This window comes from Crocuta crocuta, unplaced genomic scaffold (assembly GCF_008692635.1).
Source record: "Crocuta crocuta isolate KB4526 unplaced genomic scaffold, BGI_CrCroc_1.0 scaffold551, whole genome shotgun sequence".
Lineage (NCBI taxonomy): Eukaryota > Metazoa > Chordata > Mammalia > Carnivora > Hyaenidae > Crocuta > Crocuta crocuta.
In genome coordinates, this window is record NW_027530969.1 from 1,513,665 (window position 1) to 1,536,895 (window position 23,231).

General features: G+C 34.4%; 1 protein-coding gene across 8 annotated transcripts in view; it reads left to right on the top strand.

The window, feature by feature from the left end:
* The window catches only part of HMBOX1 (homeobox containing 1), a 178,746-nt gene that overhangs the window by 79,134 nt on the left and 76,381 nt on the right, over window positions 1–23,231 (top strand). For all 8 annotated transcript variants that reach the window (XM_077769701.1, XM_077769694.1, XM_077769696.1 and 5 more), the window contains 2 exons: window positions 7,186–7,662; window positions 15,818–15,903. In XM_077769701.1, coding sequence (XP_077625827.1) covers window positions 7,186–7,662; window positions 15,818–15,903 — 563 coding nt within the window. The remainder of the gene's footprint in view (window positions 1–7,185; window positions 7,663–15,817; window positions 15,904–23,231) is intronic.

The window sequence follows — 23,231 nt, forward strand, 5'->3', positions numbered from 1 at the left end:
TCGAGGAGGTTGTTTCCTGCTTTCTCCTCTAGGGTTCTGATGGTTTCCTGTCTGACATTCTCGTCCTTTATCCATTTTGAGTTTATTTTTATGTATGGTGTGAGAAAAGTGATCTAGTTTCATTCTTCTGCATGTTGCTGTCCAGTTCTCCCAGCATAGTTGCTAAAGAGACTGTTTTTTTTCCATTGGATACTCTTTCCTGCTTTGTCAAAGATTAGTTGGCCATACATTTATGGGTACAATTCTGGGTACTCTATTCTAGTCCATTGGTCTATATGTCTTTTTGTGCCAATACCATATTGTCTTGATGATGACAGCTTTGTAGTAGAGGCTAAAGTCTGGGATTGTGATGCCTCCTGCTTTAGTTTTCATTTTCAATATTACTTTGGCTTTTCAGGGTCTTTTGTGGTTCCATACAAATTTTAGGATTTTTTGTTCTAGCTTTGAGAAGAATGCTGGTGCAGTTTTTATTGGGATTGCATTGGATGTGTAGATTGCTTTGGGTAGTTACTGATATTTTAACAATATTTATTCTTCTGATTCATGAACATGGAATATTTTTCCATTTCTTTGTGACTTCTTCAATTTCTTTCATAAGTTTTCTATAGTTTTCAGCATACAGATATTTTACATCTGTGGCTAGGTTTATTCCTAGGTATTTTATGGTTCTTGGTGCAGTTGTAAATGGGATCAATTTCTTGATCTCCCTTTCTATTGCTTCATTATTAGTGTATAGAAATGTAACTGATTTCTGTACATTGATTTAGCAACCTGCAACTTTGCAGAATTCATGCATCAGTTCTAGCAGCATCAGACTCTAGTGGAATCATTCGAGTTTTCCATATAGACTATCATGTTGCCTGTGAAAACTGAAAGTTTGACTTCTTCTTTGCCAATTCTGATGCCTTTTATTTCCTTTTGTTGTCTGATTGCTGATACTAGGACTTCCAACACTATGTTAAACTACAGTGGTGAGAGTGGATATCCCTGTGTGTTCCTGATGTTAGGGGGAAAGCTCTCAGTTTTTCCCCATTGAAGATGATATTACCTGTGGGCTTTTCATATATAGCTTTTTTGACTTTCTTGAGGGTTCTTATTAGGAAAGGATGCTGTATTTTGTCAAATGCTTTTTTGCATCTGTTGACAGGATCATATGGTTGTTACCTTTCTTCTATTAATGTGATGTATCACATGAATTGATTTGCAAATATTGGACCAGCCCTGCAGCCCAGGAATGAATCCCACTTGATCATGGTGAATAGTTCTTTTTATATGCTGTTGAATTTGATTTGTTAGTATCTTGTGGAGAATTTTTGTGTCTGTGTTCATCAAGGATATTGGCCTGTAATTCTCCTTTTTTATGGGGCCTTTCTCTGATTTGGGAATCAAGGTAACGCTGGTCTTATAGAATGAGTTTGGAAGGTTTCCTTCCATTTCTACTTTTTGGAATAGCTTGAGAACAATAGGTATTAACTCTGTTTTAAATGTCTCGTAGAATTCTCCAGGGAAGCCATCTGGCCCAGGACTCTATTTGTTGTGAGATTTTAGATAACTGATTCAATTTCTTAACAAGTTAGGAGTCTGTTCAAATTTTTTATTTCTTCCCATTTGAGTTTTGATAATGTGTGGGTGTCTAGGAATTTGTCAATTTCTTCCAGGTTGTACAGTTTGTTGGCATATAATTTTTCATAGTATTCTCTGATAATTGCTTGTATTTCTGAAGGATTGATTGTGATAAGTCCATTTTCATTTGTGATTCTGTTTGATTCCTTCTTTTCTTTTTGAGTAATCTGGCTAGGGGTTTATCAGTTTTGTTTAATTTTTCAAAAAACCAGGTCTTAGTTTCACTGATCTGTTCTACTATTTTTTTTTTATTTCTGTATTTATTTTTGCTCTTATCTTTATTATTTCTCTCCTTCTGCTGGCTTTGGGGTTTCTTTGTTGTTCTACTTCTAGTTCCTTTAGGTGTGCTGTTAGATTTTGTATTTAGGATTTTTCTTGTTTCTTGAGATAGGCCTGGATTGCAATGTATTTTCCTCTTAGGACTGCCTTTGCTGCATCCCAAAGGGTTTGGACTGTTGTGTTTTCATTTTCATTTGTTTCCACATATTTTTTAATTTCTTCTTTAATTGCCTGGTTGACCCATTCATTCTTTAGTAGGATGTTCTTTAATGTCCATACATTTTGAGGTTTTCCAAACATTTTCCTATGGTTGATCTCAAGTTTCATAGCATTGTGATCTGAAAGTGTACATGGTATGATCTCAATTCTTTTATACTTACTGAGGGCCGTTTTGTGACCCAGAATGTGATCTGTCTTGGAGAATGTTCCATGTGCACTTGAGAAGAATGTATATTCCGCTACTTTAGGATGAAGAGTTCTGAATGTATCTATCAAGTCCATCTGGCCCAGTGTATCATTCACAGCTATTGTTTCTTTATTGATTCTATCTAGGTTATCTGTCCATTGCCATAAGTGGAGAATTAAAGTCTCCTGCAATTCTTAACCAATAAGATTGCTTATGTTTGTGATTAATTGTTTTGTATGTTTAGATGCTTCAGAATTGGGTCCATAAACGCTTATAATTGTTAGCTCTTCTTGATGGATAGACCCTGTAATTATGATATGATGCCCTTCTTCATCTCTTGTTACAGCCTTTAGTTTAAAATCTAGTCTGATATGAGTATGGCTACTCCAGCTTTCTTTTGACTCCCAGTAACATGATAGATGGTTCTCCATCCCCTCACTTTCAGTCTGAAGGTGTCCTCAGGTCTAAAATGGGTCTCTTATAGATAAGAAATAGATGGGCCAATTCTTTATATATTCTGGATACTAATCCTTTATCAGATATGTCACTTGTATCTTCTCCCCTTTATTGTCTTTTAGTTTTGCTGATTGTTTCTTTTGCTGTGCAGAAAGAACTTTTTTATTTTGATGTAATCCCAGTAGTTTGTTTTTGTTTTTGTTTCCCTTGTCCCAGGAGATCTATCTACAAAGGTGTTGTCAGAGAAATTATTGCCTGTGCTCTGTTCTATCCAGGTCTTTTATGGTTTCAGGTCTCACAGTTAGGTCCTTAATTCATCTTGAGTTTATTTTTGTGTATGATATAAGAAAGTGGTCTAGTTTTAATCTTTTGCATGTAGTTGTACAGTTTTCCCAGCACCATTTGTTGAAGAGAATGTTTTTCCCCCATTGGTTATTCTTGTGTCTTTTGTTGAAGATTAATTGACCATATAATCGTGGGTTTATTTTGGGGCTCTCTGTTCTGTTTTTTTTCATGTATGTGTCTGTTTTTGTGCCAGTACCATACTGTTTTTTGATTACTACTGCTTTATAGTATATCTTGAAATTTGGGATTGTAATAATTCCAGTTTTCTTCTTATTCAAGATTGTTTTGGCTATTTGGGTCTTTTGTAGTTCCACACAAATTATATGATGATTTACTCTAGTTCTTTGAAAAATGCTTTTTGTTATTTGATAGGGATTGCATTAAATCTATAGATTGCTTTGTGTAGTATGGAAATTCTAACGATATTGGTTTTTATAGTCCATAAGCATGGAATATCTTTCCATTTATTTGTGTTGTTTACAGCTACTTTAAAGAGAAGTTCCTAGGATTAGGGGTTAATATATTACTAAGCACTGGATGGAGCAGACAAAAGGTTAGGGTTTATAACAGAAACTAAGGTGTTAAGTGTCTCCTATAACCCACTCAGAAAATGTTCACACAGATTTTCAACAAACTTTATTTAAGCATAATATACCTACTGAAAAATGCACAAATCAGTAGTCATAACTTGGTGGATGTTCACAGTGAATATAATAGTGTAATGTTAACTAGCAGAGAACATAGAACATTACCAACACTGAATACCATTTTAATAATAGATCATTTATGTTAAGCAAGGTGTACTGTTCTTTTGAAATTGGTCAGGAACAAAAGTAAATGAGTTACTCTGGTTGTTAAGTTTTCTCTTTGTCAACCAGCTTATGATATATTGGGGGGAGATTTATTAAGCTAACAAGTAGTAAAGCACAATTGTAATAGCCAAAGTATTTAGAATAGCTAATGACTGGGAACAGTCAATGTGTCTATAATAGATTGGATAAACAAACATGTAGTATATTACCATAATGAAATACTACTCAACAATAAAAAGGAACAAACTACTGATACAGTGTTGTAGATCAGTCTCAAAAACTTTATGCTGGGGCGCCTGGGTGGCTTAGTCGGTTAAGCGTCCGACTTTCGCTTAGGTCATGATCTCGCGGTTCGTGGGTTCGAGTCCCGCGTCGGGCCCTGTGCTGACTGCCAGCTCGGAGCCTGGAGCCTGTTTCAGTCTGTGACTCCCTCTCTCTCTGACCCTCCCCTGCTCACGTTGTCTCTCTCTCTCTCTCTCTCTCCTAGAAATAAATAAAACATTTAAAAAAAAAAAACAAAAAACTTTATGCTGAGTGAAAAAAGTACATACAAATTACAGAAAAGAGTAATAAATTTCTATTTATGTGAAGTTCAGGGAAAGCTAATCTGAGGTGGGAAAAGTTTGACCAGTGGTTCCCTGTGTGAGAAGCAGCCCCAGATTAACTGGAAAGGGGCACTTCTTGGAGTGATAATAATATTCTTTATCTTTATACTCATTTTTGCAGATTGTGTCTTTTTATTTTTTGAGAGGGACAGAGAGAAGGAGAGATGCAGATGTGTTCACAAGTCAGGGCGGGCAGAAGGAGAGGAGGAGAGAGAATTCCAAGCAGGCTTTGCACCCAGTGTGGAGCCTGATTCAGGGCTTGAACTCATGACTGTGAGATTATGATCTGAGCCAAAACCAAGAGTCAGATGCTTAACTGACTGAGCTACCCAGGTGCCCCTTTTAAAATTATTTTTATTTTTTTTTTACATATTTCATTTTTACATACGTACTTCTCAAAACTCTTAAATGGTAAACATAAGATTTATGCATTTTCTTTTATGTAAATTTTACCTCAAAAGAAAAAATCTGAACAAATACTGAACTCTAGTTAATGAAATGCATGTGGAAGTGTTTAGGAGGAAGTGTACAGATATCTGTAACTGGTTCTGAAATGTATTATAAAAAATAAGATGAATGTAGGTATGGATGCATAAGGGAATGGATAGTTAGGTTATAAAGTAAGTAAAATGTTAATGGTAAAATACAGATGGTTACTTTGGGGATGTTCACTGTAAATTTCTTTTAATTTTTCTGTATGTTTAATGTTTTTCATTATAAAAAGAGGAAAAAACTTAGGCAATCAAGAAACAATACAATAATCAAGAAATAGGACTTTTATCCTGGATAGCTTGTCATAGTGAGTATCGGAAGAAAACAGAAGATAATGTTTCGGTGTAAGGCGGACACTGTTCACCTGTGCCCACAAATGGCTATTTGTGGCCATAAGATGTTAGTTTTGGTCCATAAAATGTTTGTTTTTATTTTTAATTAGCCTGTCTCTGAAACTAGAGTGATTTCACATAAAAGTTCTAGATTTTTGCCTACTTATTTTTAGAAGGATTTGAAAGACAAAATAACAATGGAATAGAATAGAAAATCCAAAGAAAGATACAGATTTGTGTGGAAATTTTGTTTATGAGAAAGGTGGTATTTCAGGTTAGAGGAAAAGAAACATATTACTCAGCGAAGCATTTGGGGAAAAGTAAAGCTGAAATCTTTTCACACTCACTAAGTAAATATAAATTCCAGATGGAGTAAAGATTTTAAAAACCTCTTACTAGAACCCCTAGTCTATCAGTAGAGTGGTTTTATCTGAGTGGTTTTAACTGGTTTTAAAAGAGTACAGTCTATATCCCAGATCATAGGATTCTAGTAAGTTCTGCAAAATATTGGAAAACAGAATCATATATGCTTTTGGAGTCAGGAAAATCTAGGTTTAAATCTTTTTTCTACTCTTAATCAGACTTTTTGCAGGGTATAGAACTGATCTAAGCCTTCATTTTTTCAATAGCCAATCAATATAAAACTTTAAAATTCTGCCACAGAGGATTGTTTTGAGGATTAGATGAAATTCATTATATGAAACTCTTGCCCAATGCCTGCCTAGAAGTGAACATTCAATAAATTTTCAGTAGAGGGATGAAGACACAGACTTTGAACAACTATGGAGAACTGGCCCAGAACAGATGTTTACCTGTAAAGGATGAGGAAATTCCTTGACATTTATTTCCATTAGCAAACACTTATCTAGAGCCTGCTGTATGCCACGAATCCGTTTTGGCACTAGAACTATAAAAGTAAAACTAGAAGAAATTACCACTTTAAAAAAATCTTCAATTAGAAAAGTCAAGTTTTAAAAGAAAAAATTCAAGTAGTAAGAATATTTAAATTTGATAATTTCCTTAAACTTAATATTGTTACGACTCTGACAGTTTGTGGCATGCTACAGTTTCTTGTGTTAGGTAAAGGAAATATAATGTGGAAGCAATTTCCTTAGAAAAATGAATAGTTTGGCTACAACCACTGACGATCCATTTCTTGGGATAACTGTTAAGAGAGAATGTGTTACAGAGATGAGATACTAAACGGATTTGCTAAGCGGTGGGTGAAAAGGTGCTTAATAAGATTTTTAATGTACTTCTCTTTTCCATTTAAATATTTTTGCTAGTTACTAGTATTTGCCTGGGCTTACCTTACCAAATCGTTTGTTTACACTAAATGAAGATAATAGAGTTCCTGGGTTAGTTTTGCTGATATTTAGTAAATCAAGACAATACAAACCTTTTTCAACAACTTTTCATTAATAATACTGTAATGTAGAGTAATGAATTTGAGATGGAGAAAACATCTGTGAGTAATCAGATAGGCTGGGATTAAAAGTGTATATATCTAATCTGTTTTGGTATTAATGCCATAGCTGAAATTTTGGTTCAAATATTTACCAAATTGCAGAAAATGTAAATTGTATGCCAAATTGGGTTTTATGTTATACATAATGTCTATCTGTTAATAAACTTAGCAACTGTACCAGTCTGTTTGCTATGACAAAAACGTTTTAGCATAGAGAGAGAATAACTATTATTATAATTACTGTAATAATAATGTCTTAATCATTTTCATTAAAGTGTAGAAATATTTTGCATCTTCTCCTGAGCATTCTCTGTAATGATACGTTTTTTGGTACTATTGTGAATAAAGGAACTTTTTTTTTTCCTAGTTTGCTGGAAACCATGTCTCACTATACAGATGAACCCAGATTTACCATAGAGCAGATAGATCTGCTTCAGCGCCTTCGGCGTACTGGAATGACTAAACATGAAATTCTCCATGCCTTGGAAACATTGGACCGTCTTGATCAAGAGCATAGTGACAAGTTTGGAAGAAGGTCCAGCTATGGAGGAAGTTCTTATGGGAATAGTACCAACAATGTTCCAGCATCTTCCTCTACAGCTACAGCTTCCACACAGACCCAGCATTCTGGAATGTCCCCATCACCCAGCAACAGTTATGATACCTCCCCACAGCCTTGCACTACCAATCAAAATGGGAGGGAGAATAACGAGCGATTATCTACATCCAATGGAAAGATGTCACCCACTCGCTACCATGCAAACAGCATGGGTCAGAGGTCATACAGTTTTGAAGCCTCAGAAGAGGACCTAGATGTAGATGATAAAGTGGAGGAGTTAATGAGGTTAGTTATTTTGCTTACTCAGAGTCCCCAGAATGTCTGTATTCTTAGATTGGTTTTGAGTAATATACTGTATTTCAGCTACTTACCTGTAAGAACTGTGATTTTTCCCTCTTCTTCTTGGAGCTGAGAGAAAAAATTTTCAAATTTTATGATTATAATTCAAATTTTGTCTTCTCTACCTTAGCCCTTTCTCTTTGCTGCTTGATAAACCTTTTCTGTTCTCTTTACCAAAGCAGAAATTAGCCTTCTCTTTGTAGTTCTAATTGGTAACATCTGTATTTTCTGAATTTTTAATAGTCACATTGTGATCCTTAAAATTTTTTTTTAATCCTTAAGAGTTTTTGAGAGAAATAATTTTATGATACAAAATGTATACACTCTTAATACCACAACGGAAGAATTTTGAGGACCTATTATATAAAAAGTATTATTTGGAAGAAAAACAGACGTGGTTTCTACCCCTAAAAAACTAAAGTTCTAATTTAAGAGATGCCATAGCCATATATATATATATATTCATGTTATCTATTCAAGGGAAGTATAAGCCTTTGTTGTTTTAAACACTGAGAAACAGAGAAGTCCACTTTCAACAGAGGTGATTAGGAAAGACTTCACACTGGACCTAGAACACTTTGAGGACAGTAACCATGTGTTTTCGAATGTTATGTTTCCAAGATCTAGAATTGATTGTCCTTCACACGAAGTAAGGGTTTAATATGTTACATGAATGGGTGAATTTGAGCTAAATCTAAAAGGATAGCCTTTGTTTTGAAATATAGGAACTTTATTTAAAGTTAAAGAAATAGTAAAAGGTAGAAAAGGCAAGACATGTTTAGTCTTCTAAAGTTTGCATGGGCTAGACTATCGTAATAAGAATATTATATTACAACTCAGTATAGGTTTTGGAAGATTTGAGTTCCACACAAGTATTTTATGTTTAATTTGACTAGAATTAGGCTTTTTTTTACAGGTCTGTGGGAATAGACATGATAAAAGCATTGTTTTCAATAGATCATCACTACTGTAGTAGGGAGGAGAGCCTGTAGGTAGTTACAATAGATAATGAAAGAATCTATAGCATACATTTGTCAGAAATAAAATTAAAACATATGAGTTATAGTTCTTCCTAAAGACTTGAAGATATGTAATGGTAACTTAATATTGCCATATGGAAGATCTATTCTGTGGTACTACAGAAGGTAAAATACCTTTTAAACAAATAGTCCAGATTTGTTTTTAGGGTAACACTGCCTTATATGGAATTGTGAGCTAAAGGGCTATTGCATCTAGATTCCAGTGTAATTCCTGTAATGAATAGTTTCATAGAGCAGCCATAGGACCCTGTTATTTAAATGTTTAAAACTTAAAAATATAAGAGGTCTATTTGGCTTTGAATTTGTTTTTATTTATTAAAGTAGCTAGCCACAGTTTAGGTGTTCTTTTGATTTTAATATGTATATCATTGTCATGATTGAGAGAAAACCATTTGGGCAAATAGAAGTTACTTAAGTCATTGAAATATGACAGGGTTAGCTTTTAATTATCCCGAGTAGAGAGGATCTCAATAGTAAAATTTATATGCTACTTGTTTTTTGTTGTTGTTGTCATTAACCGGTTTTAACAAGCTTTTAACGTATAATAGTTAATTCCCAAACGTGTATTTGACTGCCATGAAATTAAGGGAAACTTTCTTGTTAACAGAGGACTCTGGGGTATTGACCAAGATCTAAAACTTGACTACAAGGTTCTAAAAACTTCATTATTAACTCTTAGATTGGCATTTTGTTGTAATACAACTATGTTTTCAAAACTAAACAGAAAACCTACTTAGCAATGACTAGGATTTGTAGTTAAATCCCACCATAAATGCGCATTCAGGTTTCATCATTAAATGTATACATGTTTATGCACTGTTACCACCATTTATTTTACAAACTGCCACTTGTTGCATAGTTAGGTTATTTTATTCTATTCTCTGCTTCTTTGAACTACTACTTTCGTTCTCTAATCATCTAGGGGGTCTCACTGAACCTTCTGGCTCTCTGTGGTCCTCTGCCATTGTGTTCTCACTGGCACTCCTTTGTTCCCACCTCTTATTTTTCTCAAGCTTGCACATAATAACAATCCTTAGATCAGAGGGAGAAGCTTATTGCATGACTATTCTCAACCTTTTAAACATCATAACAGTGCTGTGTGTGAGGTGGAGCAGAAAAATTGAGATTCACAAAATTTAAATAACGAGCCCAAGAAAACCTAAATATTAAGTGGCAGAGCCTGAATTGTGACCCATGTCTTTATTGCCATGTCTTTGGTATATGTTGCCTCTGTAAATAAAATTTTCATGTCTGTAGATTTCAGTAATATTTTAAGAACAGTGGTAGATATAACACAAAACAAAATTGTGAACGCCTTAATGGGCTGTTCCTCCCTCCCTTACCCCCTACATGACATTTGCCACCCCCTACATGGTATTTGCCACTTCAGACCATTTACTAACCAGATGAATTTTTATTTGGTAGAGCGTTAGAGAAATTTTTGAGCGGTGGATCTTTCAGTATTCTGTGCCCACATAGGGCTATACTGTCCTCACTAATCACTAAATACTATGGTGATACTATAGTGGATTAGATTTGGGGGGCTGTAAGTAGAGAGAATGGGTACCTGAATGCTTTTCTCTCTCCTTTTCTAGATATATCATATATAATTCACAACTTGCATGCTCACATTTCACTGCCTCTACAGCACTCAACCTTAAGATAAATATTTTTCAAATTACATAACCCACTGGTTCATAGACTTAATACCTAATAATGTCAGGATATACCAGGAAAATTTTTTATAGAAATTAGGTTATAATTGTATACTTGATCAACTTGTTAAGAAAGAATCAGAAAGTAACTTTTCCCATTTTTTAATTGATCAGGGTAAAAAAAGAAAGAAAGTAGAATGTGAGTTCTTAACACATTATAGAATATATAACATTTTAGGAAGAACTTCAAAGCCAAGAGCTAGAATGAAAACCCATTTCATATGTTAATACTTTTTAAATGTATCTATTAACACACATATTTATATATTGGTGTATATATAAATCTATTAATACTATAGTGTATATCTATTAAAGTGCATCTGTTCTTTAATGTATATATTATAAAATAACAATTAAAATGAGGCTTAGGAAGAATTCATAAACAATGCCATATATTAAAGGTGTTATGCTTAGCTACCCATGTACTTAAATGTTAGTATTTTATACAAACTGTTAATATTTTATACAAGATCTAAGACTTTTTTCTGAGTGGTTATCTTTATGCCTAACAATAGTTGATTTAGGGTATTTATTTTCCAAATTCAGTTACCATATTGTTTATACATATAGAGTATCTTTTCTTTTAAAATTATCTTTAAAATTTTTAAATTATGCTTTGTTTATCTCCATGAGTAGAAATTAAAGGCAGCAGGTTTTTATTTAAAAGTTAAAGAATTTGTATGTAATAATATTTTCTCACCTGTGAAATAGACTGTCTTTGTAGGTATTGCTCCATCTCTGGAAGTCTTTGAGATAGATGGCTAACTTTAAGGAGTCCTAAAGAATCTGTAGTGTATATCACCTGAGAGAATGCAGAAGATCATAAGGCATACAGCTTTTAAAAACGTAGTCTTTAATAACCTTTGTTCCAGAAATGAAAGTATTGCCATTTTGAGCTAGCATAAATAACTCTTTTTCCATTCTGTTTTAAGAAGCTTAAACATACTTGAGATTAGGAATTTAGAGCTGTTTTATAAATTATCTAGATCTAGTTAGCCATTCTACAACCTTTTATCTTCAACTACAGATTTCTTCATTCACTGAACAAATTAAGCCCTATTATATGCAAACCCTATGATGAATAAGACACAATCTTTGTGCTAAAAGACTTCACAGGCTAGTAGGAGCGATAAGACCAGATCAGGGGAACAGCTGTAATATAGAATACCATGTAATATGTTAGCAGGTGAGTAGTATAATTGAAATGATAAAGTTAGTTGTTGGAAGATAGAGATCTTTTTTTAGCTGTATCAGGGAGAACTTCTCTGAATAGATGACAATTGTGTCTTAAAGAAACGATGATTCTACAAAGAGGCATTACTGAGTAATTAATTTGGATAGTAACAAAGGTCTGTAGGTAACAATGGAAAGTTTAGCAAGTAATAAAAATAACGGCAGTGGAGGGTGGAAAGGAAGAATTTTATCTTCATGTGGAAATCACCCAGATAGATGAATTCATCATGGTGGTGATTTGAAAAAGGTAGTAGGAGGAGATGACATGGATTTTAAGTGGTTTGATGCAAACAGAGTGGTAGGTTATCTTGGAAGTAAGCCATGGAATCAGCTTGTGTTTCACTTTAATTTCATAAGACTTGAGGAGTACAAATCCTGAGGAATGTGAGATTTTATAAGAGAAGCAAATCATAATAAGCACTGGTGATTAAAATAAAAACTTGAAAAATATAGGTTCTCTTTTTAAAAAAGGGAAGTGAAGAAAAAGGGATTCATTCTTTTTAAAGAGGATGGAAAATTTTCAAATAAAGACAGAATGTAAGCTGTAGAAGAGTATAAGAAAATTAGATTTGGAGTAAACAAAAGAATTTTCACACCAAGAAACTGGTGATTTCAGAGTTACAATGTGGACAGTCGGAGAGGCTTGTTGTTAAAGAAGACTGAATGAGGGGGAACATGTGAAAGTGTAAAGAACATAGTTAACCCTATAGAATGGAGGTCTTTGAAATACATAAGAGAACTGGACACCGTGAAAGTTGAATGCTATTACTATTTTGAAAATACAGGTACTCCCCCATCTGAAAGCTTGAGTTATACCACTTCACTTTTAGGAAGGACCCGCATTAGTACCTATTTTCACTGACCCAAATCCGAAGGAGAGTTTTACTTTTACCAAAAAATGCTATTACCATACTAATGTAGCTCTTTTATAAAAGTGTGGCATAATGTGAACCTTCAGAAAGCAGGAGATACCAGTACCTAGTGTAACCAACTAAACACGTCACTGCTTGTGTCTAAATCTTTACATGGTACCTTAAAGTACCTGATATAGATGTTTACTTCAGTCGTAGGTAATTATAGCAGAGCCTTTGTTTCTTCTTTATCTGGGATTCTTTCTGGGGATTTATAAAATAATAGTCATTGTTTATCTAATGGTCTTACAGTTTCAAAAAATTTTTCATTGAAGAATTTATTGTGTAGATTATGCACACACACACATATACGTACATTTAATACTACAGTTTATGTAAATTTAATTTTCATGCTTGGAGAAAATTTTTAAAAAGCCTTGTGATGAGGGTATTAATGTTCTCATTTTACCAAATGATGAAATCGGGGTCCAACTTTATTAAATGACTTGCCCAAGCCTATCTTTATCTTTTAAGTCTTAAGTTTTCCTTCAGTTTGAAAAAGCTTCTCTCTGGTAAAGCAGTTAACCAAAGAGGTTTAGTTATTTTTTTAACTTACTTTAACTTGGTACTTAAAACTTACCAAGTATCTAAAAATAAAGTCTGTGAGAGGTTAAGTGAATTGCTTCTGTTTTGCAGACGTTTTGAAGTTCTTTGTGTCTTGCTGCAGTCCTTGATAATATCATACTGCAAGGCTGTCAATAATTCACAAACTGGATATTTCCTATTGGAATAATTGAGTGTTATCTCCTCTTTATGATTTAGTATCTACTCTAGGTGAATTTGATTTAAAATAAATTGATTTAAATTCCAATTTATATCAGTAGTCAAGAAAATACCATTTAATCATTTCCCCCCAAAAGCATGTTTTATATTTAACCTTAATAAATATTCTGTTAAACTCACTTCACTTTCCTAGAAGGATATTCTATACATTGCAATGCAGCACTTTATTTAAATTTTTCAGATTGATTTTGAAGCTGTATCAGAAATGAAATGATTTGGTTGTTTTATTTACATAAGGCAAATTCACACCGCTGAAATTGTCCCTTGTGCAGCTATTTATTAGTGGATTTTGAGAGCCGTTTGCCCTATACTACCTGTATTATACAGAGCAGTTTATTTTATTTGACTTTAAAATATATTTAAATGTATTGTGCTTTTTTCTTTCAGATACGTAGTTTTTAAATCAAAGGAGAATGCATGTTTTCCAAAGAAATAACTTCTGATATGAGTAAGCATTTTGGAGGGAATCTAGCTGGTATCTAGATAGGAATCTAGAGGAGTATGAGAAATTTTAAGTATTGGATTAGGCAGCTATTTTCTTTCTTTCTTTCTTTCTTTTTTAATGTTTTTATTTATTTCTGAGAGAGAGAGACACACAGTGTGAGCAAGAGAAGGTCAGAGAGAGAGGGAGACACAGAATCAGAAGCAGGCTCCAGACTCTGAGCTAGCTGTCAGCACAGAGCCCGATGCGGGGCTCAAACCCACAAACCATGAGATCATGACCTGAGCCAAAGTCGGACGCTTAACCAACTGAGCCACCCAGGCGCCCCTATTTTCTTTCTTTAGGAATCTTTTTGTCTAGGATTTCTAACCAGTAGATCAGGAATATACAGTAGAGCTTCAGATTGAAAGCTTGTCCCTACTATTAACTTCTCTGCTCTTTTCCAGAATTCCTGAAAGGGAACATTGGATTCCACTCACACAGTGTATAGCCCCTCCTCACCAAAGGGCTAAAATATCTGTTCTAAGTTAAATCACAACTGATTATTTTTGGCTAGGATCTTTGCTTTTGTTGCTCGGAATAATCTTTAGAGAGTCTTGGGCTCCTATAAGAAGTTTGGAAGTTTGTGGTTCATTTACAATATGATCTGTAAAGATGTCATGATCCCTTTTTCTCAGATCAGGGTTCAGCTGACTTTTTCTGGAAAAGAGTAGATGGTAAACATTTTACAGTTTGTGGCTGAGAGGCAAAATAGAGGATACAAGACACATACTTAATATTTACATCTAAGAGAAAACAAAAAGGTCACAGATTTTTATTGACAAAATTCAATATTGAATATAGTTTTAAATCATAGGCCTACCAATAGAAGAATGAGATTTTTGTTGAGGAGGAGATACTTTGCTTAATTCATGTTCAGAGTTAGTGTTCTCTGTCATCAAATAATGACTGCCAAGTGTGGAAACATTCTTACTTAGCTCTTATAGGTTGTATAAAAACAGATGGGAGGCCAGATTTAGTCATAGTTTGCTGACCCTGTATGAGATTAAAAATTACCACTTTTCTGTGTTTCATTTGAGCTTGATCAGAAATCAGTGCTTTATTTATGTAATCCTTTTGAATATGAAGCAAAGAGAGATTGGTTGGTTTTAAGGGTTTAAGTATAAGTTTTACTAAAGTATTTGTTGTGGTGGAGACATAGAAATCTTGCCTTTCGTTGTTATTCTAGTAAATGTCTAGTCTTTTGAGAATATGTTGTTGTCTTAGTAGAGGAGAAATTAGGCCTATAATATGTAATCTCAAGGACACAATATAGTTTTAAGTATTCTGTATATTATATATAATAGAAAATTAATGATTGCTTTTTATATTAAAATTCTATATTCATTTCATCCCACTTAAATTTTTTTTGGTTTACACAGGAAATAGAAGGCAAATTAAATTTCTCAAAATGGCTAATATTTTTAGCAGTTATAAGAATGATGATTTCTGTTCCTTTAACAAAAAGGTTTTAAAATGAACATTATTTATGCAGTTACATAGTTCACATGCGAGCCCACAATCTACTCACAACTGATTTTTTTGTTGTTGTTATTGCTTTTTATTTTTATAGGATTTCTGTCTGTGTAAGGTATACTCATTCCTCAGTAATGAAACTTAGTATATACCATATGGCAGCCTTGTTCCTAATGTGAATTATACACAGCATGCGATTAACCATCCTCTGGTATGAGACTTATATCTACCGTGGCACTCACTGAAGCGTCTGTCTGATGGTGTGATGTTTTAGGACTTGAATATTTGGTGTTTCTTGGTTTGTTTTAATTTCATATTTTCATACAAGCTTGGTCTGTTTACCTTTATTTTTGTGTCCTTTCTTTCTGTGTTCTCCCCACCTCTCTGCTTCACCTTTCTTAGCAAAGATGAGGATTTCTACCTTCAACATACATTGTTGGTCTTGTCTTCTGTTTTTGTTAGGAGGGACAGCAGTGTGATAAAAGAGGAAATCAAAGCCTTTCTTGCCAATCGGAGGATTTCCCAAGCAGTTGTTGCACAGGTAACAGGTAAGAGCTAAAGAGCCCTTTATTCTGGAATCATGTCTAGTCTCTGCCTTCTAGTGCAGATGTTGGAATATTGCTTGCATTTCTGCATTGCAGTGCAGACCTGTCAACTTAGGCATAATAATGTATGCCTATGATTTAAAACCCATTGTCTCTGATATCATGGAACTTCTCCAGTGATTTTTTTTTTTTACTGGTGCTAGTAAATTTTATAGCATTTGTGATAAGCACAAAATTCCCCATTTTATGGCTAAAAAAGGGTTCTCTGGTTTTTTTGTAACTGTGACAGAGCTTATGACACATGCACATCCAACTGCTATCTACGTTTCATATTTTTAAAATCTTTGCAGTCCTCCTGATTCTTGATTTTACCAATTAAAAAGTTATCCATGAGAGTAAAGGAAGTTTTTTTCAACCCCTTTCCCATATGTAAAAGCTCTCCTCAAACCATTACTGAGAAGATAAAAGTTATCATTGTCTTCTCTTTGTTCTTTATATCCCATCCCATTACCCACCCCACCGCAGCCCCATTTCAAGTATGTGGTGTATATGTGTCATTCTCTATTCACATTGCGTTTTTTATGGAGTTCTTAAATTTGGGGGTAGCTTGTCGTCTTTGTTGGTATGTATTCTTTCTTTCTTAGATATTAGTGATTTATAAGACCTTATATAAACTCAACTATGCCTTGATCATTAGAGGAACTAGAAACTCTTATAACTACATTTGTAGTTGGTACATTGTTGTATGTTGTACATTAAATGGATTTGAAAATTAGTTTTTTCCTCCTCCCCTCCTTTTCTGACATGCCATTAGCAGCTTTGTGACTTTGGGCTTTTTAGCCTCTGCACCTCAGATTTTTACCTATATAATGAAATAGTTGGATCTAATCACATATCTTCCAGTTTTAACATCCCATTTCTGTTCTCTAGACATCGATATTTATTAAAGCTAATTTACCTAAAAGGTTGTTATTGACCATCAATATGGTTAAAAATGAAACTTGTGATTTCAGAAGTCTTAAATTTCACCCCAAGAATCAACCAATCTTAATACATATGTGTATATAATGCATAACACGAGTAATATACTTTTATAAATGATGCCTGTATTCATGGTAAAAGATTCTAATTAAAGGCATATCCTTCCAAATATAAATCTTAAATAGAAGGATGATGTACAAATTTAATTTTTGTCCTTTTCAATACAATCTTGAAAATGCATTTTTAGCTGTATCTTCAAGGATTAAGGAATATGCTAAGGGCATTGTAAGGTCAAGTTAAGTGGGTTTTACCAAAACCCACTGATAGGCACTGTGAAAAGACAGAATGTTGCCTTTTCAGGACATTTATTTTGCCCTGAAATATTAGAAACAGTAGTATCTTCTAGTTTGCCAGCCTACAAAAAAAATAAATAAAAATGTAGTATTATAGAACAGTATTATAGACTTGATTTTTTTTTCCAGGTGAAAATATTTTTGAGGATCTTGACTACCCTGAATCTTGAGTCTTCTTAGACTTTTTAAATAGTACTTTTTGGGGCATCTGGGTGGCTCAGTCAGTAAAGTGTCTGACTTTGGCTCAGGTCATGATTTCATAGTTTGTGAGTTCAAGCCCTGCATCGAGCTCTATGGTGACAGTGCAGAGCCTCCTTGGGATTCTCTCTCTCTGCCACTTTGTCTGCCCTTCCCCCACTTGTGTGCGCATGCACGCGCTCTCTCTCAAAATAAATAAATAAACTTAAAAAAATAAAAATTGTAGCTTTTGAAATCCATCTGACATTGATTCAAATTATAATAAAATACCTTTTATGTTTTAAAAAAATTTTATATAGTTTATTTATTTTTGAGACAGAGAGATATAGAGCATGAGTGGGGGGGCGGGACTCAGACAGAAAGGGAGACACAGAATCCAAAACAGGCTCCAGGCTCTGAGCTGTCAACACAGAGCCCAGTGCGGGGCTCAAACCCACGAACTGTGAGATCTGACCTGAACCATAGTCAGACGCTTAACTGCCTGAGCCACCTAGGCACCCCAATAAAATACTTTTAAAGGAATTTCTTAGGAATATCTAAAAGGAATAGCTATAGCATAGTGGATTAAACATAGTAGTATTGCCTTTTTGTAATGGGAAGCTGAAAGATGTTTTAACATCTTGCTACTTAAAATGTAGTCTGTGGAACAGCATTATTTGGAGCTTGTTAGAAATGTAAAGAAAGAAACAAGTACCACCCTAAACCTACGGAGTCAAAATTTTCATTTTAACCAGATCCCCAAATAATTTGGGTTTGAGAAGTACTACTCTAGGAAATTGGTAAGCTTTCTTGACATTAATTTCAATGGACTGGCATATTTTTAACATTGTCCCACACAGTAAGAGTCTTCATAAATGCCATCTTGTGGTTCTGAAAATATTTTTATACATTTATTATTTGTTATATCACATGACCTTTCTTTTGCTTCTACAATCATAGGATTTGGTACTGTTAAAAACTTTTCACCCTATTTCAACTTCAGTCCAGCAGATTCTGCCTCCTCTTCATTCCTACTCCAAAAGCTTGGGCACATTTTCTCTCAATCACATATCTTTAGTGGTTCTCCATTGTTTGAAAAATGAAACTCCTTATAGTCTGACTCCAGCCTTCTTTTTATTGCCATCTTTTATTCAGTATTCTCCCTAGCTAAATTTAGGTACTCACCATTTTCAGAATTCTCCTCATTTGGATGCTTACAAGTCATTGTTTGTGCTTAGTATGCTTTTTTCCTTCACACCTCAGCCTTATGAAGTTCTGTATATAAAGATTACCTTGGGGTGCCTGGGTGTCTCAGTTGGTTAAGCATACAGATCTTGATTTCAGATCAAGTCATGATCTCACAATTTGTGGGTTCAAGCCTCACATCAGGCCCTGTGCTGATGGTGCAGAGCCTGCTTGGGATTCTCCCTCTCCCTCTCCTTCTGTTCTCTCTCTTTCTCAAAATAAAAAAACTTAAAAAAAATTTTTTTTACTTCAATTATTATCCTCATTCTGGCTTCTTTGATCACTTTAGCACATGTAGACCTTTTTTTTTTTTTAATGTTTACTTAAATAAGTAAATACTTTTGAGGTGGGGGTGGGGCAGAGTAAGCAGGTTCTTCATTGTCGACTCAGAGCCTGATATGGGGCTCAATCCCACGAACCATGAGATCATGACCTGAGCTGAAATCAGGAGTCAGACGCTCTGCTCAATGAACTGAGCTCTACCCAGGTACTCCTAGACATCTTTTTTTTTTTTTTTTAATGAAATCAGTTACACTAAGTTCACCAGCCTTAGGTACTGTGCCTCATTTCAGTTATGCATTTTAGAATAAACTTCTTTAAAAGCAGTGCTCTTTCAGGGCACGTGGGTGGCTCAGTCTGTAGAACATCTGACTTCGGCTTGGGTCATGATCTCATGGTTCATGAATTCAAGCCCTGCCTGCATGGAGCTTGCTGCTGTCAGTGCGGAGCCTGCTGCTTTGGATCCTCTGTCTCCTTTTCTCTCTGCCCCTGTCTTGATCATGCTTGCTCCCTCTGTCAAAAATAAATAAACATTTTTTTTAAAAAGTCAGTGATCATTCTTGCACATTCCCAAAGAGTCTAGCATTCGTTGTACATGCTTTCTGAAGATTTCATGAAATCTAGCTGCTTTGTAGTGCTCTGTCTTATAAGGTAAAGGGAGTTTTAGTGAAGCTGGCACAAGCTGAACATATGAAAGTTTATCTAGTATTGACTTTGTCCAGTGATGTTCCCTCTCAAAATAACTATTAGTTCAACAAATGCTGCGTGAATTTCTGCCCCTAAGGAATTTACATCTTTCTTTTATCTGCTTGAATTTAGTTATTTACATAAGGTAGGAGAGTGAAGATGATTTATAACAAGATTGCTTCATTGTCCCATTGGTCAACTTAGTGAACTCATGTATTTCTCATGTATTACTGTGTTACATTTTCACCTGGCCCATCCAGCCATCAAACTAGACTCAGGGGCAGGGCTTTCCATTCTAGGAAAGAGATCCAACTAAAGAAGAGTGAGTTAGTGAGAATCCATTGAAAGCTTGTCCATCATAATTGGCATACCCGGGATAGAGTAGCCTACATAAGGAAGCCTTCTAGGCATGTAGGACTCACTCAGTAGGGGTACCTAATCTCTGTATATAGGTACTTTTTTGTCTTTAAACAAATTAGTATAATGTATATTAGAAGAATCTCTTTACCTGATGAAATCTACTCCAAAATAAAGTTTAAGATGTGGAGCCCCAGGGTCTCTGTCCTATTATGAAGTGTTTAGAAAGTTAAGTTCAACTTTAATATGTGAAATAATGAAATCAACCTTCAGATAAAAATTAGAATGAGTAGGGCATAGCAAAAGAGAATGCTAAATAAAAAAAGTGTAGTGAGGTGCCAAATTATAACACATGTGCTTGTTCCAAAAACTAATACAGAGGCTTCTTTTTATAGATTTGGAGGATTTCTATAATAAGATAAACAAGAAGTTCATGGGTGGGGTCTGTATAAATAATATCCTACTGATAGGAAAAATGACAGTATAAACAGGATATAATAACAGTGCCTGCTGAATTTCCCAGCGTGTTATTTGTAGCTTCTTTCACAGAGTCACAGCTGCTCCCACTAAGGGTGAATTTTTACCTCTGTAAGAGGTCGAGCAAGATTCTAAATTCTGACTAACAATGGCGGGATGGAGAGCATAGCCCTTGCTTTAGTAATAACTCACACGTGGGTTTTATATTCACTTTCATGATAAAACATTTTCTTTGGCTTTTAGAATTTTTAAAACATGATTTTCTTTTTATATGACCTCTGGGAAAAATCAAGCAGGCAGAATAAATGAGTAAGTGGGTAGAGCTTGAGTCAGTGTTTATCAGTGAAAGAAATATACTAATTGGATTCTTATCCTTTTAAAATGGAAGAAGAAAAAAGATTACATCTCTGTCTTTTAAGAAATCATAATTTTGTTTTCTTGAATGATAGTAGATTAATGAAAAGACAAACATGAAACTTTAGAATACCAAAGTTCTGGTCCTTCTATCTTAAATATTAAATAACCTTTGGGCCCTGGGGAGAATCATGTAGCTTCTCTGAGCCTCAGTTTTCCTTATTTTAAGATGAGGGGCTTTGACCGAATATTTCCAAGTATCTTTTCTAGTTAGCAAATTCTAGTCTGTTTTTGTTTTTGTTTTTTTATTTTTTTATGTCTTTATTTTATTTTGAGAGACAGTGAGTGGGGGAGGGTCAGAGAGAGAGAGAGACACAGAATCTGAAGCAGGCTCCAGGCTCTGAGCTGTCAGCACAGAGCCCGACGAGGGGCTCGAACCCACAGACTGTGAGTGAGATCATGACCTGAGCTGAAGTCGGACACTTTAACTGACTGAGCCACCCAGGCGCCCCTCTACTCTCTTTCTAAACTAAGTACATTTAACAAGTATGGATCTTACCCATATATTAGTGACTCTGATTTCCAACATGTAAGAATTTGTGTAAAGACAATCTCTGAACCAGTTTTAGAAATGCTCCAACTGTACTTAGATCATTTCCCTTTTTCAAACTTATCTTTAAAATGAAAACATTGCATATTCAATATAATTATAATAATTTCTTTACAAAGGTGGGTATATATTGATCTTCTCCCTAATCAGAGAACTTCATACCAGATACTAAAAACCAACTAAAGTGTAAAAACACCTTTTTAAAAAATAGACTTCACTTTTTAGAGTAGTTTCAGGTTCACTGCAAAAGTGAGTGGAAAGTAGAGTTCCCTTTTACTCCCTGCCCCCTACATACATACAGCCCCCCTGCTATCAGCATCTGGCATCAAAGTGCTACATTTATTATAATGTGTGAACCTACATTGACCCATTGTCAAAATCCATAGTTCACATTACATATAAATGGTTTTATACGTTCTGTGAGGTTTTGAAAAATGTATAATGGCAATTATCCACCATTATTGTATCATAATGTGGTACTACAATTTCACTGCCCAAAAATCTTGTGTTCTGCCTATTCATCTCTCCCTTCTTCCTCACTAACCCTTGGCACCACTCTCTTCTCCAGCGTTTTACCTTTTCCAGAATGTTATCATATAGTCTGTAGCCTTTTCACATTGGCATCTTCCTCTTAGCAATATGGTTTTAAGATTACTTAAGGTCTTTTCATGGCTTACTAGCTCATTTCTTTTTGGTGCTAAATAATATCCCATTGTCTCGTTATACCACAGTTTATTTTTCCATTCACCTACTGAAGGACATCTTGGTTGCCTCCCAAGTTTTGGCAGTTATAAATAAAGTTGCTGTAAGCAAGTAGAATTTCTCTCAACGTTAGAAAAGCAATGTTGATAGGGCATATACCACAGACTATAGAATTGTCCTCTTGTCATATAACCAAATATAATTAATTGGCTTACTTGACAAGATTTTATCAATTCCTATCTAATGAATTTCACTAGTTTTAGGTAGATCTCCATTTTGAAGGCAATTATCCATTTACAAAAGGGGTAAATTTCTGTATTTGAGGTGTAACTTCTGTCTCCAAATTGAAGAAGGTTAGAGGATTTATTTATTAGGAGAAAAACTTATTTTCACATCTTTGGATGGACTTCAGTTACCAATAATATAAATATTTTTGCAGAGTGAATTTAAGATTTTCACTGGTTTTGTAGCATCTAGAGAATAAGAACAAATGTCCTGTGGTTCAAAAACTTCCTCAGTTTTTATCTCATTTTCTTCTATCTTTTGCAATTTGTTGGCAAAGTATTTTCTTATAAACACAACACATAATGTTACTTTCTTGTCCCATGAAAAAAAAATCCAGCCTCCATATCTGAATACTCCCATTTTCTCACTTTGGTGATGGCTAGGTGAAAAATTGGGGTGAAAGTAATTTCAGAGGATACTTTTGTTGTTGGAACATCAGTTTTCTACAACTCTTGAAATCATTGTCCTACCAGGGCTTTTATCATCTCAAATGCAAGGTATAGGACTGTACATTTTTAGTGTCAAAGTTATGAAGGTTGCTTTGCAAGTAAGAAGATTTTTCTTCCACCTATATTTAAGGTAGAAATTATGTTAAAAATTTTTTAATTCTACCATAAGCTTTGACAAAAGTGACTTTAAAAGGTTAGACACAAATGTGTTTTCTCCCCAATTGATACTTCTCATTTTTGTATCTCCCTAATTCTAATTTCCTAAGATTGTGGAGGAAAATCTGTACTTGAGGTATAATATGCCTTCAGCAGTTTTATAAAATATTTCTTACTTAACCCAAGTTAATTTTCTTTATAATTATTTTAAAAAAAGCG